The following is a 17,657-nucleotide window of genomic DNA, read 5'->3' as shown; positions in this document are numbered from 1 at the left end:
ATGTTGATTCATTTAAGCTTTTTACTTCATTTGATTTTGTTTTCTTTCACATCTAGTGCCACTCTCTTTCCCTCCACACCACAGGTTCTGTCCTTTCAATATATTTTCTACCATGGTATGAGCCTGTCCCATTTATTGTCCTCATTTCAGCAGGTTTCTGTGATTCCTATTGTATCAATATCCTCCTTTATCACAAGGCACTCTAGTTCACCCCTCTTATTTTTAGACTTCTAGCATTTGTGAACAAGCACTTGAAAAACTTGTCGCTATTTGTCTGCCCTTTTCTGATGTCAGATTCTTTTTTATGTGAATGTTTTCCCTCTGATCTAGCCTGGGAGCCTACTGCCATGAATGGGGGAGGGCGGGGTTCAAGACCCTGAACAGCCGGCCCAGTGACTAAGGAGCCCGCCGCTTCCCGGACCCCGACACGAGGCTGCCTGGGTTAGCGGTGGGGCTGAGCTTTGGCACGGCGCTGCCGCTTTAAGAAGCGGTACGTGAGTGTGCGTGTGCGCGAGGCAGCGAGGCCACCTCTGGCCAATAGGCTCGTGACTGAGGGTGCGAGTGCGCTGGCCGAGAGCGGGGCCAATGAGCTGGCCGGAATGAGCCTCGCGTGCTTCACGTACGCCCAGTCTACCTCCGCAGAAGAACCAATCAGGGGCCGCGATAGGCAGAGAGCGGAAGTGGTCGGCGGCTGGAGCGAGAGGGTCTGCGGCGCGGGTGGGGCCCGAGGAGCCGGAGCCGAGGCTGCCGGGATGGTTGGCCGGGAGAAGGAGCTCAAGATCCGCTTCCTGCCTGGGCAGTGCGAGCTGGTGGAGGTGAGGGGCGCGGGGCCGGTCCGAGTGCTGGCGTTGGGGAGTAGAGCGGCCGGCGAGCGTGGGCCGGTGCCCCTCGGGGGGCGACCGGGCTGCCCCATGGCGACCGACTCGCCAGAGCCCTGCCCTGGGTGTGCGGCGCCTGCCCCTCCGTCTCCCCTGCCCACCCGCAGCGGGTCCGTGTCCGGGGAGCGGGACGGCTACAGCCCTGTGGGGACCCGACTCCCAGGTAGCCTGCGCTCTGTGCTTCGCCTTCATCTGTGGGCCTGTCCAGCCCCCTCGACCCCCTGTCTCAGGCCGGCCAGGGGCAGCCAGCATCCCAAACATGCCGCCTTCCGCGGGCTCTAGAATGGATCCCTTAGTCTTAAAAGGTTGGGCTGGGTTCCTGCTGCCGCGCCTGATGCATCCCTGCGCCAAACACAGCCACATAGAGATGTGTATCCGGGCCACATGAAAACACCACTGGGTAAAGAAGGAAAAGAGACCTAATTAGATTTCTGGGCTGTAAGACGTAGTTATGTATGAAACTCATCAGATACACTGATGATAATGTTCTTTTAGGCTCCTGTTTCTGCGGGGAGGAAAGGATAATCTATTTCTACATTATCTAAAAGTATTGTGTTCCATTTACTGCCATTTAACGTTATGTTTAGTGGGATCTGTTACTAACACTAATGTTGTATACTCTTTAATTTTGTTTGAATAAATCAGACTTGTGGCTCATCCTCTTGTTCACCTCCTGGGGGAACAGTTGCACTCTTGTGGTGGCCTAAGGCTTCATCCTTATTCGCTGAGGAAGGGACATCCTTCATGATATATTTTCTGTAATTATTTTTGAAAGATAAGGTAGACATGACATACAAAAAGTGTTTGTCATTTATACAAGTGGGTTAGATTTTGTGTCAGAATTTTTGTCTGATAATATCAGGACACAAGTTATATAATTTAGCCCTCTGAACTTTTCTAGAGACTTTTGCCTGGGATCAGAATTTCTAAATTCTGATTCCAAGTATCCTGTTAGATGACTGATGGGGGTATGCCTTTTTTCTCTTTAGTTTTACTGTGTTTACAAGATTCATATACTTAAATGATTTTGGATTTGGTTACCTCTTTATCCTGACACAATAGTGAAGAACCCGAGAAATGTTTTATAGAAGCAAAAAGAATGCTTCCTGTGCAAGCCTCTTACTTGAATTTGTTGCCTTTGAAAATCTACCCATGTCTATTTGATTCTGTAGTTTTCAATGGATTGATGGAACATGGATTAATGACTAATTTTCTCATAATTTTGTTTTATGTTCATGTTGCAGCAATGCTTTTACTACTGTTTATAAGGGGCTTTATTTTTAATATATGCATTGTTATGTTTAAATACTGCTAGATGTATTTCAAAATTTTGGTAAATAAATGAGTGAGATTAAATTTCCTTCTAATAAGATGCTTGGATGTGTTTACTTTTTTCAGACTTAAAAATTCAAATCTATGAGCCTTTTCATCACTTTTGAGTTCCTATTCATTTTTGTTTCTGAGAGTGTACAGCACTAACTGGGGATAGTCTTGACAGTGACTTCCCAGTTCTGATATGTCTGTGCATGGTACAGCCCAAAATTGTATTGGTTGCCAATTACTGTATGTTGTCTTCACTAAAGTATATTAGCATTGATATTTAAAGGACTTTAACAGTTGGACTGCATTATTATTATCTCATGCTGTCAAGCTCTTAACTCCTTATCTCAGGAGTGGGTAATAAGTGGCCTATGAGCTGGATGCAATTTGCTCCTCTGGCCACCAGACTCTGTTTACCTGAATGTCCTCAGGTATAGACACTCACCACTCCCATTGGCTGTGATTTGCTGTTCTGACAAAGTGGGTCTTTGTCCACAAAACCTTTTGCCCAAATAAATCTTAATCTTAAGGTGCTACAGGATTCCTCACTGTTTGTTTGTTTGGTTTTATGCATCTGTTCGTTTTGTTTAGTTTTTATTGGATGGTTCTGTGATTCATACTTAAATCCAATGTTTGACTTGTAAATCAGAATGATTCTCCAAAACATCATCCAGTTATCTAACTAAAATTAAGAATACCATATTCCTGATTGTGATTAGAAGGAGAGCAGCTCATAATCCCTATATTGAGGTTGCTAGTCACTTTTCATTATTAGAGGTTCTTTGTATTCTCCATTTTGTATGTAGTTTATATACATTTATCTGTAGATAATCTTGCCAAGCATGGACAATTGGAGCAGGTTGAATAATCAAATCAGTTTTGTGATCCATCTTGTCTAACTGAACACGAATTGTCTGAGTATTTTATTAAGGCTTTGCCTGAGATGTATTCAATTTACATCTCAATTCTGCAGTAAACTCCTTATGGGGAAGACCCCATACAATCTTTTTGCAGCGAGCTGATTCTTCCTGGGCACAGAGGCTTTCCAGGGGGAACTCATTGCAGGGATTAGTTCACAACTTTTTCAATAAAACGTTCAGAGCCAGCTCTTTAGAAGCACACATACCCCATACATTCCTGTTGTGCAATGGAACTGCTGAATTATGAGCACCCTTAAACTCTTTGTTTTTATATTTTTTCATTTTTGTTCACATATACAGACAATAAGTGAGTTTCTGAATGAAGTTTTGCAGTTCAGATCTGTTTCTATATTTGCTGTTATAACATTGTCCTGTGCTTTCAGTGTTTACATTTTACAAAGCTTTACAGGCTTCATATATTACTTAAGCCCTAAATTTTTGGAAACTGTGAGGAAAGTTAACCTGAACGTTTCCCAAGAATAATATGACAACACTCATTTACACTGATTATGGTTGCAGCCAAATAATAAAACATTAAATGGAGACATTAAGTATAATGAAAAGAAATAAAAATGTGTGGTTTTTTTCCCTTCTTCCAGGAAGATGTTGATATTCCCAATAGACGTGTTCTAATTACAGGAGCTACTGGGCTTCTTGGCAGAGCTGTGTACAAAGAATTTAATCAGAACAATTGGCATGCAGTTGGCTGTGGATACAGTAGAGCTCGACCAAGATTTGAACGAGTTAATCTTCTGGACTCTGTTGGGGTTCATGACATTATTCAGGATTTTCGGGTAAGATTGCAGGAAAGAAAGGAGAAGCAGTCACTTTGCCATATTACTCTGGAGACTATGTGTATGCATTTAAAAAAAATGTTTGCTAAGATGCCTTATGCTATTAAACACTTCTGATCTCAATGACACTCCAAAATCCTTCTGTGGTAGTTGTTTGGAAGAAAATGGCATTTTTGTTGTTTCCCTAATTTGTACAGTTGTGTTTGTATAATATCCCTAGATGCAACAATCAGCAGCAAGTAAGTGCAAGCACATATATTTAGTAATTAAACAAAAAGTTTATACACTTCTGTAAAGATTTGTATTGAGACAATGTTACAATAAGGCTTTGTTACACTCGAGACAGAATAATTGATTGCATATCTTGTTCCTCTCATGGTGCAAATCTCCTTGTAGCAGTCAATGCTGTTGTTTCACAGCTTCCAAGGAATAACTTTTTTAAAAAAGCTTATATTAGAATAAAGAGACCCAGTCTAGAAAAGAGTTATAAAACTCTTGTGCTTGTACCTGTCAAACAAATCAGTTAATATTAATACCATTAATATATAATATAGTATATGAAAACCGTAAGTCTAGTTTGGTTAACATTTATTTAATTAGCATTGTGGGTGGTTGGGTATTGAGTCCAAGCTAGGGACATAAAATCCTGTTAAACATATAATGTAACTGCTTAACAATTTAAATAGATTAACTGGCCCATTGTGTTGGGTGAGAGCCACTGGAGCAGCCCTGCAGTGCAGTGTGGTGGGCTTGGCTGGGCTGCCACAGCCAGGCCAGACACAGGTTAACTGGTAAGCATGCTGGTAAGGCAATACTTACCGGTTACTATGGATGTAAATCCAAATTTAAATGGCTTAGCAGTTAAGCATAAAGTTTTAACTGGTAAAATGGGGGGTGTTGGAGCCCCCCCTACCTACAATAGGTGAGGAGCTGCTTCAGCCCCCACTGGTTAACCAGAACCAGTAAGCATCACGCTTAATTGGTTAACCTTTCACATCCCTACTGGTTACTCTTTCACATTCCTAGTCTAACCCATATTTTCTTTAATACTAAGAACAAAATTCTTTGCTATAAGATAGATATTATTAGGGGTGATGACTGAGGGTCATGACTGCAAAATACTCAATGAGAGCCTTTGTTATTTGCTATTTGTGATGTGTCATGCGTCTGCACACCTGGTTTGGCCTAACTTGTTATTTTATTCGCGTGCGACACCCGTGCCAACGTGCAGCGCCCCCCCGCACAGCCCCCTTGCGCATGCGCCGCGTAACCCAAATGGGGGCGAAAGGATTCAACCACTCCACTTGTAGTCTCTTGATCGCCCGCCGGTGGCGGAGAGGAGAGCCCGGGCCCACCCACTATCCCAGGCTCCGGCCCAGGGCCCTAACGCAGGGAACCGTGCTCCCTACAGTAGCAGGCGGGGGGTTATCGCGACCCCGCCCTGGGCCAACGTTCAACTCCACCGCCTGAGGTCTACTCATGATGGCCGGTCAAGTGTGCCCATTACGTCCCCTCTCCCTGTTCCCTCCTAGAATCATAGAACCATAGAGCTGGAAGAGACCTCAGAAGGTCATCAAGTCCAGCCCCCTGCTCTAGGCAGGATCAATCACAACTAAACCAACCAGGCCAGGGCTTTCTCAACCCGAGACTTAAACACCTCTAGGGATGGAGACTCCACTACTTCCTTAGGTAACCCATTCCAGTGCTTACCACCCTCCTAGGGAAATAGTTTTTCCTAATATCCAACCTGGACCTCTCCCACCACAACTTGAGATCATTGCTTCTTGTTCTGCCATCAGTCACTACTGAGAACAGCCTCTCTCCATCCTCTTTGGAACCTCCCTTCAGGAAGTTGAAGGCTGCTATCAAATCCCCCCTCACTCTTTGCTTCTGCATACTAAACAGACCCAACTCCCTCAGCTTCTCCTCATAGGTCATATGCTCCAGCCCCCTAATGATTTTGGTTGCCCTCTGCTGGACCCTCTCCAGAGTGTCCACATCCTTTTTGTAGTGGGGAGCCCAGAACGGGACACAATACTCCAGATGTGGCCTCACCAAAGCCGAATAAAGGAGAATAATGAAACCTCTGGATCTGCTGGCAATGCTCCTCTTAATGCAACCTAATATGCCATTAGCCTTCTTGGCTACAAGGGCACTCTGTTGACTCATATCCAGCTTCTCATCCACTGTAACCCCCAGGTCCTTTTCTGCAGAACTACTACTTAACTGGTTGGTCCCCAGCTTGTAACTATGCCTGGGATTCTTCCATCCCAAGTGCAGGACTCTGCACTTGTCATTGTTGAACCTCATCAGATTTCTTGTGGCCCAATCCTCCAATTTGTCTGTGTCACTCTAGACCCTATCTCTGCCCTCAAGCATATCTCTCTCTCCCCCTAGGTTAGTGTAATCTGTGAATTAGCTGAGGGTGCAATCCATCCCCTCATCCAGGTTATTAATAAAGATATTGAACAAAACCGGTCCTAGAACTGAACTTTGGGGCACTCCGCTAGAAACCGACTGCCATCCTGACATCGAACTGTTGATCGCTCCCCCTGGGCCCGGCCTTCTAGCCAGCTTTCTATCCATCTTACTGTCCATTTATCTAATTCACGTTACCTTAACTTGCTGGCAAGAATATCGTGGGAGATCGTATCAAAAGCCTTGCTAAGATCAAGGTATATCACATCCACTGACTTTCCCATGTCTACAGAAACAGTTGTCTCATCATAGAAGCTAATCAGATTGGTCAGGCACGACTTTCCCGTTGTGAATCCATACTGACTATTCCTAATCACTTTCCTTTCTTCCAAGTGCCTCAAAATGGAGTCCTTAAGGATTCCTTCCATGATTTTTCTAGGAACAGAGGTAAGACTGACCGGCCTATAGTTCCCTGGATCGTTCTTCTTCCCTTTTTTGAAGATGGGCACTACGTTTGCCTTTTTCCAATCATCCAGGATCTCTCCTGATCTCCACGAGTTTTCAAAGATAATGGCCAAAGGCTCCTCAATGACATTTGCCAACTCCCTCTGTACCCTTGGATGCATTAAGTCTGGACCCATGGATTTATGTACGTTTAGCTTTTCTAAATAGTTCCTAACCTGTGTTCTACCCACCAAGGGCTGTCCATCTTCATCCCATCTTGCGTCACTTAGTGCATTAGTCCGGGAGTCCACATTGTCCATGAATACAGAGACAAAGAAAGCATTGAGTACTTCAGCTTTCCCCACATCATCTGTCACTAGGTTACCTCCTTCATCCAGTAGGGGCCACACACCCTCTCTGATCACCTTCTTCTTGTTAGGTTTCTACAGGCATGTTTTCTTGTTATCCTACACATCCTTAGCCTTTCGCAATTGCAATTGCGCTTTCACCTTCTTGATAACCCCCGAGCATTCTTGAGTTATACATTTAAACCCCTCCCTGGTCATTTGTCCAAGTTTCCACTTTTTGGAAGCTTCTTTTTTGTGCTTAAGTTCACCAAGGTTTTTCCCTGTAAGCCAATCTCCTACTGTGTTTGCCTCTTTTGCTATGCGTCGGGATGGTTTCTTTCTGTGCCTTCAATAAGGCTTCTTTAACATACTGCCAGCTGTCCTGGACTCCTTTCCCTTTCATGTTAGAGTCCCAGGGGATTCTGCCCATCAAGTGTCTGTGGAAGTAAAAATCTGCTTTTTTGAAGTCCAAGGTGTGTATTTTACTACTCTCTTTTCTTCCTTTGGTCAGGATCCTGAAATCTACCATCTCATGATCACTGCTTCCCAGGTTGTCACCCACCTCCACTTCCCCTATTAGTTCCTCCCTGTTTGTGAGCAGAAGGTCAAGCTCCGCACAGCCCCTGGTCGGATACTTCAGCACTTGTGTCAAGAAGTTATCCCCAGCATTCTCCAAAAACTTCCTGGATTGCCTGTGGACTGCCGTATTGGTTTCCCAACAGATATCAGGGTGATTAAAGTCCCCCACGAGAACCAGGGCCTGCGATCTGGAAGTTTCTCTCAGTTGTCCCAAGAAAGCCTCATCTACCTCATCCACCTGATTCGGTGGCCTGTAGCAAACACCAACCACAACATCACTGCTCTTGTTTGCTCCTTTTAACTTAACCCATAGATTCTCAACAGGTTTTTCTCCCTCTTTATACTGGAGTTCGGGGCAATCGTAGTGCTCTCTTACATATAGTGCAACTCCTCCTCCTTTTCTCCCCTGCCTGTTCTTCCTGAACAGTCTATACCCTTCCATGACAGCGCTCCAGTCATGCGAGTCATCCCACCAAGTCTGTTATGCCAATCAAATCCTATTTCTTGGACTGGGCCAGGGCCTCCTGTTCTTCCTGTTTGTTGCCCAGGCTTATCGCATTAGTGTAAAAACACCTCAGGTAACCAGTTGATCGTCCTATCTTCTCCATTCCAATCATGGGTCCTCCTTTCTTGCTCGTTCCTCTCTGCATTTCTTCCCGGTATCCGACTTTCCCACTCCCCTGAGGGTTTTGGTCACCGTCCCCCAGCGAACCTAGTTTAAAACCCTCCTCACTAGGTTTACAAGCCTGTCCACGAAAATGCTCCTGCCTCTCTTTGTTAGGTGGATCACATCTCTTCTTAACAAGCTTTGTGCCTGGAACAGAGTCCCATGGTCGAAGAAACCAAAGCCCTCTCTGCTACACCACCTGCACAACCACGCATTTACGTCCTCAATTCGACAATCCCTGCCCAGTCCTTTCCCTTCAACAGGGAGGATGGACAAGAACACCGCTTGCACTCCGAATTCTTGGATCCTTCTTCCTAGTGCTACATAATGCTCAGTAACCCGCTCGAGGTCATTCTTGGCTGTATCGTTAATTCCCACATGGAGAAGCAGGAACGGGTAGCAATCTGAAGGTTTGATCAGTGTGGTAAGCCTCTCAGTCACATCCTGAATGTGAGCTCCCAGTAAGCAGCACACCTCTCGATTCCAGGTCCGGACGGCAGATGGATGGCTCAGTCCCTCTTAGGAGGGAGTCCCTGACCACCACCACCACCTGTCGTTTTCTTTTGGGGGTGGTGGCCGTGGAACCCCCATCACTAGGATTACGCATGCCATGCCTTCCAGTAGATGGTGTTCCCTTCTGGTTTTCTTCCTTCCTTCCAAAGCATTCAGCACTGTAGAGCCTGTGGAGAGAGCCTGAAAGCAATTACTTATCTCTATAGCATTTGGGGGGTTCCCATGCTGACCTTTTCCCTCTTTTCTAGAAGTTACGTACTGCCAGTTCTCTTCTTGGTCACGTACTGCCCTCTCTGGCTTCTCTGCCTGCTGTGCTTGAAGGATTAAACGCTGCCTTCTATCGAGGAAGTCTTCATCCTCTCTAATCGAGCATAGGGTTGACACTTGGGCCTCCAGTCCTCTAACTTTTTTTTCTTCCAAAATGTTGACCAGCTTGCATTTCATGCAGATGAAATCCGTTCTTTCTTCCGGGAGGAAGACAAACATGGCACACTCCGTGCAGGTGATAACAGCAGACCTATCAGCATCCATCACTGCTGTCCTGGCGAAGAGATGTAAAAAGAAAGGCAAAAGAACCTTGCCCCCTTCCCTCTCCCCTTCCAAACTCCCTCTCTAAACTCCCTGTTAGCACTTAGCTATTCACAAGCTCCTTGGTCGCTTGCCCACTGCCTTATAAAGCCCTGAAGTGCCTGAAAGTCCCTCCCCTTACCAAGACTCAGCCACGTCTCTACCTGTCTCTCCCGACTTCCCCCCCTTTCCTTCACCTTCCTCCGGGATTTTATCCTCTGCCCACTCTTGGGCTCGGTGGGTGACGTTATCTCCCCTTGTCAACCCGCCTTCCTTTCTTCCGGCGACTCCTGTCGCATGGGTGCTGTCATACGCCACGCCGGGCGAGGTGTTCTGTCCCAGCGTTCCTCCTCCTGCTTCCTGACAGGCTCATGCTCCCTGCGTGTCTGCCCCCCTGCGCGGCGTTGCCGGCGCTTGCTCTGCTGCTTCCCTAGCAGCATGTGCGCCGGTATCTTTGGTGCCTCAGCTACCCCCTAGCTGGTCGCAGTGACGGGGTTGCATCACCTCGTCACAATGGGCAACCTAGGCTAGAGAGTGGACTGCATGAATGGCCTAACATCAAAGTGGACTGCAACATTGTCGTAACCAAGCTTGTGTCCTGGGAAAGGATAGTTTTGCTAACTGTGCTTGTATACCTAGAATTTGCGGGGTGGGCCACTTAAACCGTAGCAGTACTTTGGATGGAGAGGGTGTGCATGGTTAAGCAAAAGCTTATTAGTTAGTACTATAGACTACACGCATTCCGGCTCCCTCCCCCCTGCCAGTAAATTTTTTTAGCAGGCTGGCTCAGTTTGCACTGAGTCCAGGACCCTACCCCTACTGAGGCTCTGCATTTAAAGTGTATTAGTAGCCAAGCGGGCAGGCAGCCCTAGGTCAGTTCCACCTTACGCCAGGTCCAGGAGGTCAGTTCTTCCTGCCCCTCTGCCAACAGGGGATGCTGCCATCCTGTGCTGCTCCCTTGTATCCGCTGGTGTGTGAGGGGAGCTGGGTTTTAAACTGACTGCCCTTGTAGACCAGCTTCCGCCTGGCACCCATGCTGCTGCCATCTGATATAAAGGCAGCACACACAATAGCAGGGGGCTCTTTGGGAGTTGGGCCAGAGCACACTTGCTGCCACCCCCCTCTCCTCGGGGACTGTAAAAAAGTCAAGTAACTAATAAGAATTCATGAGGTCAATTGACTATTCAATTAATAATATTTAATATCTCTAGCTCCCAATGTCAATGTTGTGTGTAGTCAGCATGAACTTTTCATGTGCCCTTGCTTTATGTGTGTCATTTTAGTAATATTGATAGGGGAAAAAAAGCTATGCAGATGGAAACTAACAGAATCTGGCAACCTGGTGCATCGGCAACTGTAAACAAAATGTCTCATGGGCCACACATAGGACACCAGTGGACCACAGGTTGCCCACCAGTGCTTAAAACTTTTGCATTTCCAAAGAGAAGAAAGTTCTTGAGGATTTCACAATAAATGATTATTGTGCATCAGTGCCACAATTAAATCAGAACAGTATTTATTTTCTGTGTAGATGACTGATCTGGTTTCTGTGTGAGGGCACAGTTGCTATTTTTTAATTTTGTTCCTCGATAAAATTGAGTCTTTAATTTTCAGCCTCATGTGGTAGTGCATTGTGCTGCTGAGAGAAGACCAGATGTTGTAGAAAGTCAAGCAGATGCTGCTTCTCAGCTCAATGTGGCTGCTTCAGGGAACTTAGCAAAAGAAGCAGGTAAAGAGACAATTAGATGGATTTTTTCCCCCCAGAATACTACAGTAACTTATACAGTGGCTTAAGTAAGCATAGTATTTTACATTAAACAAACAAGATCCATCATTGCCTCAGCAAGCTTTCTATCTAGCTAGGTGAAGACAGCAACATGGGTATGTTTGGAGGATTAGAAAAGTAATGGAATGAAGAGGTGAAAAGACAATGGGATAGTATTGAATCTAGAACATGCACTTATTTCCATCCCTCACTGAAGTTTCATATGAATTATAGAGCATTTGAATTAAACATGTACAAATGTAGTTAGGTTCAGAGAGTAGCAATTTTCCTCTCACACTAAAGGCTTGTACAGTAAAACTACAATAGTCCGGCACCCAATTGTCCGGCACTCCTGATAGTCCGGCATCAAAATGGCAAGCGTTCCTGACGGAACCGGGACGGAACCCGGAACCGTTCAGGTCAGCCACTCTCACGTGGGTGACAGCAGGGCGAGGGAGGTGTTTGGCTCTGTGGAAGGGGAGGGGAATTGGGTTACTCACAGCGTCCCAGCCAGCTGATTGAAAAGCCGGCTGCTCAGTGCAAGTGCCCCAGTGCCTGCAGTGAGACACAGGGTTGTACCGGCAGCTCCGGGGACCTGAGCATAAGGTTGGGTGGGGAGGGGGACTGGGTTGGGAGTATACAGTACTTCCTGATACTCCAGCATAGCCGATAATCTGGCACCACCTAGGTCCCAAAGGTGCCGGATTATCTGAAGTCTACGGTAGTAATTTTTCTTTATTCTCCGCCATACACCTTTTCTCTTAGCTGGAATTGGAGCATTTCTGATCTACATTAGTACAGACTATGTGTTTGATGGAACAAATCCTCCTTATAAAGAGAGTGATGAACCAAATCCTCTAAATCTTTATGGTAAAACTAAACTAGAAGGAGAAAAGGCAGTCTTTGAAAATAATGAAGGTAAGAATACAATTTACATTTTGAAATTTCCGCAGTTTTGTTTCTTCTCACTTTGTAACAGATGAGCTAGTACATCCTGGTCAATAAAATCATTAGAACAGCAAATCTAACTTTCTGTCCATGTGGGACTGTTTCTTTCCTACAACTGAAATATTATTTCTTTGTTGATGTGCTTAATTTTCATAGCTGCCTTTATATTCTGTCCTGTTGTAGTTTGCAAAAACTCCCAATTGATTATCATTTCTGAATTCTGTTAAGATACTGTTTGTTCCCCTTTTCTGGATTGGTAATTAAGGTCATACTGGAATTAGGTATGTGTGGTACCTCCGTAGACATCTTCCCCACTCAGTACTTTGCTCTGTTTTCATAACCCTTTAGTTAGTCTTTTAGTCAGTAATGAGTCTGTGGAAGTATTCCAATCTAAGCAGATTTAAGGTGATTTTGAGAAGATATCATCATAAGTCACTGAATCAGTTCTACTAAAATAAAATATTACATGAATCTTTCAACTACTGGCTTTGTAATTATATAATAAATGAAATTAGTCAAGGTTGTATTGCACAGTCTTTATACTTTTATATTGTGTTTTGTGAATAGTGTTCACAATCAGATTTTAGTGGCTTGATTTTTTTTTTTTGTTTGTTTGAGGGAGATTGCTTTGCTTCCTTTAAAAATGAAACAAACCTTCTAATTGTTTTGTTCTTTCTTCCGTGTCTCAATTTTTATGTTCTTTCAAAAACTGTCAAATCAAACGTTAATTCCTTGCTACCTTAGCGAACATATCATCCAGATAAGTCTTGTATATAGTCATGCTTTGCACATGTTAATAAAAAACAGGTTAATAAAAAACCTGTTATATAATCTCAGGAAGTTTTGTGGTTTTCACCATTTCCTGATTTTTTTTCTTCAAGATGATGATGATGATGATAATAATAATAAAAAAAAAAAAAACCAGGAGCCACTTGAGTTAATGTAATTCCCTCTGTTAACTAATTTCTCACTGTAATATGAGAGGCATTTTTGCTCTCATTCTCTTTCTACTGTCCATATCTCTTCTCTGCAAGCCTTATGAATTCATATTTAGGTACTTCTCTCTGTCCACTAACAGTACTATAACTGGCTTTATAAATACTTTGAATAAAAATATTAGCTATATAAATGTTTACATTATATAAAGTGGAAAAGATCTCCTAATGTAATTTTAGCAACTTTTATTTACTGTATATGTTCTGAGTTCTGTATGAAATTTGAAAACTTCATATTGACTGAAAACTATGTAACAGAATAGACTGTACATAAGCACAGTTAATATTTTTCTTTCGCAAGTGTGACTCTATATCATGTTTTCCAAATGTCTATAACAATTTTTATTCATGTTCTGTAATTCTGAAAATTTTGTAGGGTTATTCACAAGCATTCGATTAGTCATAATTTAAAAAAAAAAAATGTTTTTCTTGTTTAGGTGCTGCAGTGCTCAGAATTCCTATCTTATATGGGGAGGTGGAAAGGCTGGAAGAGAGTGCTGTAACTGTTATGTTTGATAAAGTGCAGTTCAGTAACAAATCAGCTAATATGGACCATTGGCAACAGAGGTTTCCTACCAACATCAAGGATGTAGCTAGTGTTTGCCGACAGCTTTCAGAGAAGAGAATGCTGGTGAGAATTTGAGAAAATAAGCCTCTTTTAGCCAATATACAAGTTGTTTTTGTTTTTAAATTTTCCTGTCCCAACTGTGGTCCCAAATGGGTACCAAATCAAACCTAAGGTTTTGGTTCTGATTTTCAGAGCTCTAGGCCAAGCCTTGACAACTACAATAACTGCTGCACTATCCATGAGCCTCCCTGAGTGTTATGCTACTTGGGAAATGATGGAATTGTAAGTTTCAAAGATGAGAATGGGAGAGCAGGATCCAGAGCTTTTCTTAGGAGTTTCCATATAAGAAATTAAAATTACCGTGAATCTTGCTGTCTCTAGGACTAAAATGCAAGTAATCAATGTACCACCAAAGTATTTCTATAGTAAAGTATACCTTTAATTCTCTACCCTTTGAAGGGTATTTTTTTTTAAAGATCAACAGTGATTGGACTTCTTGGTGGACACAGTTCTTGAAGATGCTTGTGCAAAATATTTGATGGCATTGCAGAGAGACAGGAGGGAAAGGATGTTGATAGAACAGTAGGGGTTCCAGAGAAACTGTAAATACTCCAGTTGCTATGAAATGGAACATGAGCTCTCTACCATCTTGTACCTTATACAAATCTTCAGTAAGCTGCCACTACAGAGCTCTTCCAGGTGAGCTGTCAGAGTAGGACCATGGCGAAGGTATTCATGTGTGCAGATAGCCCTTGTAATATCTCGTAGCTGCTGTGAACAAATTTAAACAGAGAAGGTAAGAAGGCCAAAGAGAGGCACAAGAAAGCATTTTCCTGTCACAAGTTTCAAACCTGCCGAGTCCCAGAGCGGATTTTGGTGCTCAAAATACAGGAAGCATTAACTGCATTTTCTCTAATGATCCCAATTTAAAACAAACAGTTTTAGAAGGTTAGCCAGGAGGCAGCAGCTCCCAAGAGTGCAGAATGTATTCATTGAGTTCACACTTCGCTTTCATTGAGCTGTGCACACATTCAATCCATTGTGTGCATTTTTAGATGGAAAGCACTTGATTGAATATGTATAAATTATCACAGTTCTGCAAAATCAAAACAAATTGCGCCTCCTTCCCAAACCTGAGAGCTACTTAAATGTTAGAGCTGTCTTTCAACCGCTATTTCTAACTGTCTCACTCCCATCATTCTTGGAAAAATTGCAGTTAGAATTTTTAAAATTGGGATGTGTTCTTCCAATTTAATTCAAAATTAGCAGGTGTAATTATCCCCCAAAAGCTTATTAATAGAAACCATATTAATAAACATCAAATAGTCCGGTAGCACTTTAAAGATTAAACAAAATATGTAGATGGAATCATGAGTTTTCGTGAGCGCAGTCCACTTCTTCAGATGACTGTAGTGTTGGAAGACCCCCGATTGGTCTGGGTGTGGGAGAGCATGCGAAGCCTCTTACTGCCCTGCCAGGGGCATGGGTGCCTAGTGGGAAGTAGGGGCAAAGGGACTCTTCCACCCCCAGACCAATCATAGTCTGGGGATGGGAAAGCACATAAGCATCCTGGCCCAACCCTTTCAGGGCGCCCCAAGGCCACTTAAAAATGTTGTGAAGTGTCCCCCAGCCAAAAATGATTGCCTACCCCTGATCTAGATCAACCCTGATAGATGTCTATCCAACCTGTCCTTAAATATCTCCAGTGATGGAAATTCAACAACCTCCCTAAGCAATTTATTCCAGTGTTTAACCACCCTAATGGGAAGGATGCTTTTCCAACCTGAACCTCCCTTGCTGCAGTTTGTCCCATTGCTTCTTGTCCTATCAGAGGCCAAGGACAACAATTTTTCTCCACCCTCCTTGTAACACCCTTTTAGTTACTTAAAAATTGCTATCATGTCCCCTCTCAGTCTTCTCTTTTCTAAACTCTAAAAGCTCAATTCTTTCAGCCTTCTGTAATAGGTGGTGTTTTCTAGACCTTTAATAATTTTTGTTGCTCTTCTCTGGGGCCCTCTCCAACTTCTCTACATCTTTCTTGAAGTGTGGTGCCCAGAACTGGACACAGTATTCCAACTGAGGCCTAAGAGGCGCAGAGCAGAAGAATTACCTCTAGTGTCTTGCTTGCAACACTTTCATTAATGCACCCTAGAATCATGTTGTTTGTTCTTTGTTGGCAAAAAAAAAAAGTCACACTGTTGACTCATAGCTTGTGGTCCACTATGACCCCTAGATCCTTTTCTGCAGTACTCCTTCCTAGACAGTTGCTTCCCATTCTGTATGTGTGAAACAGACTGTTCCTTCCTAAGTGGATTACTCTGCCTTTGTCCTTATTAAACTTCATCCTGTTTACCTCAGACCATTTCTCCAGTTTGCCCAGATAATTTTGAATGATGACCCTATCCTCCAAAGCACTTGCAACTGCTCCCAGCTTGGTATCATCTGCAAACTTAGTAAGCGTACTCTCTATGCTAATATCTAAATCATTGATGAAGATACTGAACAGAACTGGTTCCAGAATAGATCTCTGTATAACCCCACTGGTTATGCTCTTCCACCATTAATAACTACTTTCTGAGAATGGTTATCTAGGCAGTTATTCACCCATCTTATAGTAGCCCAATATAGGTTGTATTTCACTAATTTATTGATAAGGGTATGCGAGACCATATCAAATGCTTTACTAAAGTCTAGGTATACCACGTCCATTGCTTTCCCCTTCTCCACAAGACTTGTTATCCTATCAAATAAAGCTATCAGATTGGATTGACATGATTTGTTCTTAACAGCCAGCATGGATTTGTAACCTGTCATCTTATCTTCCAGAAATTTGCAGGTGAATTCCTTAATTATTTGCTCCTTTATCTTCCCTGGCACAGAAATTAAGCTGACCGGTCTGTAGTTTCCTGAATTGTTCTTATTTCCCTTTTTATAGATGGGCACTATATTTGTCCTTTTCCAAAGTTCTGGAATCTCTCCTGACTTCCATGACTTTTCAAAGATGATAGCTAAAGGCTTGGATACTTCCTCTATCAACTCCTTTAGTATTCTAGGATGCATTTCACCGGGCCCTGACAGCTTGAAGATATCTAACTTTTCTAAGTAATTTTTAACTTTTTTTTTTTAAATTTAACTTCTAAACTTACCTCATTTCCACTAGCATTCACTATGCTAGGCATCCCTTCACCATCAATCTTCTTGGTGAAAACTGAAACAAAGAAATCGTTAAGCGTCTCTGCCATTTACAAGTTTCCTGTTATTGTTTCTCCCTCTTCACTGAGTTCCTCCCTATTTGTTAAAATCAACTGTAGAACAGCTTCCCCCTAGTAGCTTTCTCAACCTTCTGAAATAAATGTCTCCAGTGCAGTCCAAGAATTTATTTGGTAATCTGTGCCCTGCTGCGTTAGTTTCCCAACATATGTCTGGATAGCTGAAGTCCCCAGCAGTTCATACTATGTGGACAGGATTGAATTTGTCAACACCGCTCTATAGATAGTTAAGTCTAAGGCATAACTTCTGAGTACTTCTATATAGCTCTCATTTGCTGTGAGAGAGAAGAGGATTTATGGTGTCTGTCATATTTATATTACAGGTTGTATCTCCAAAATCCAGTCCTCTCTGGTCTGACAACATCCTTGGTCCGGCATGACTATGAATGTTCCTGGACCAGAGAGCTCAGGAGCCTAAGGGCAGGAGGGCCAGCCGGGCTGGAGACCACACAAGACAGTACCAGAACCCCGCAGCAGCCTCCTAGCAGCCCCCCTGGAGGTTAGGGCTGAGGCCGGAGCCTTGTGGCAGTGTGGGGGGTCAGAGTCCCCGCGGCAACCCCCAGCAGCACAGAGCTGGGGTTGCATGGGGGTCAGAGTTTCAGACCCATGTCTGTCCCCTGCTGCACAGGACCAGAGCCCTGCCGCAGGAGCTGGAACCTGTGCCA

General features: G+C 43.7%; 1 protein-coding gene across 4 annotated transcripts in view; it reads left to right on the top strand.

Moving 5' to 3' along the window:
- Positions 1-601: 601 nt before the first annotated feature.
- Positions 602-17,657, top strand: part of MAT2B (methionine adenosyltransferase 2 non-catalytic beta subunit) — a 46,158-nt gene continuing 29,102 nt past the window's right edge. Inside the window, exons 1-5 of one of the 4 annotated variants that reach the window (XM_075900186.1) lie at positions 602-815; positions 3,718-3,912; positions 11,062-11,176; positions 11,978-12,130; positions 13,593-13,786. In XM_075900186.1, coding sequence (XP_075756301.1) covers positions 753-815; positions 3,718-3,912; positions 11,062-11,176; positions 11,978-12,130; positions 13,593-13,786 — 720 coding nt within the window. In that variant the 5' untranslated portion in view covers positions 602-752. The remainder of the gene's footprint in view (positions 816-3,717; positions 3,913-11,061; positions 11,177-11,977; positions 12,131-13,592; positions 13,787-17,657) is intronic. The other 3 variants (XM_075900187.1, XM_075900185.1, XM_075900184.1) reach the window with 3 other exon arrangements.

The sequence above is a fragment of the Pelodiscus sinensis genome, chromosome 17, assembly GCF_049634645.1.
Source record: "Pelodiscus sinensis isolate JC-2024 chromosome 17, ASM4963464v1, whole genome shotgun sequence".
NCBI lineage: Eukaryota > Metazoa > Chordata > Testudines > Trionychidae > Pelodiscus > Pelodiscus sinensis.
Note: the sequence above shows the minus strand (reverse complement) of the source record. Positions and strands in the feature narration are given on the sequence as shown.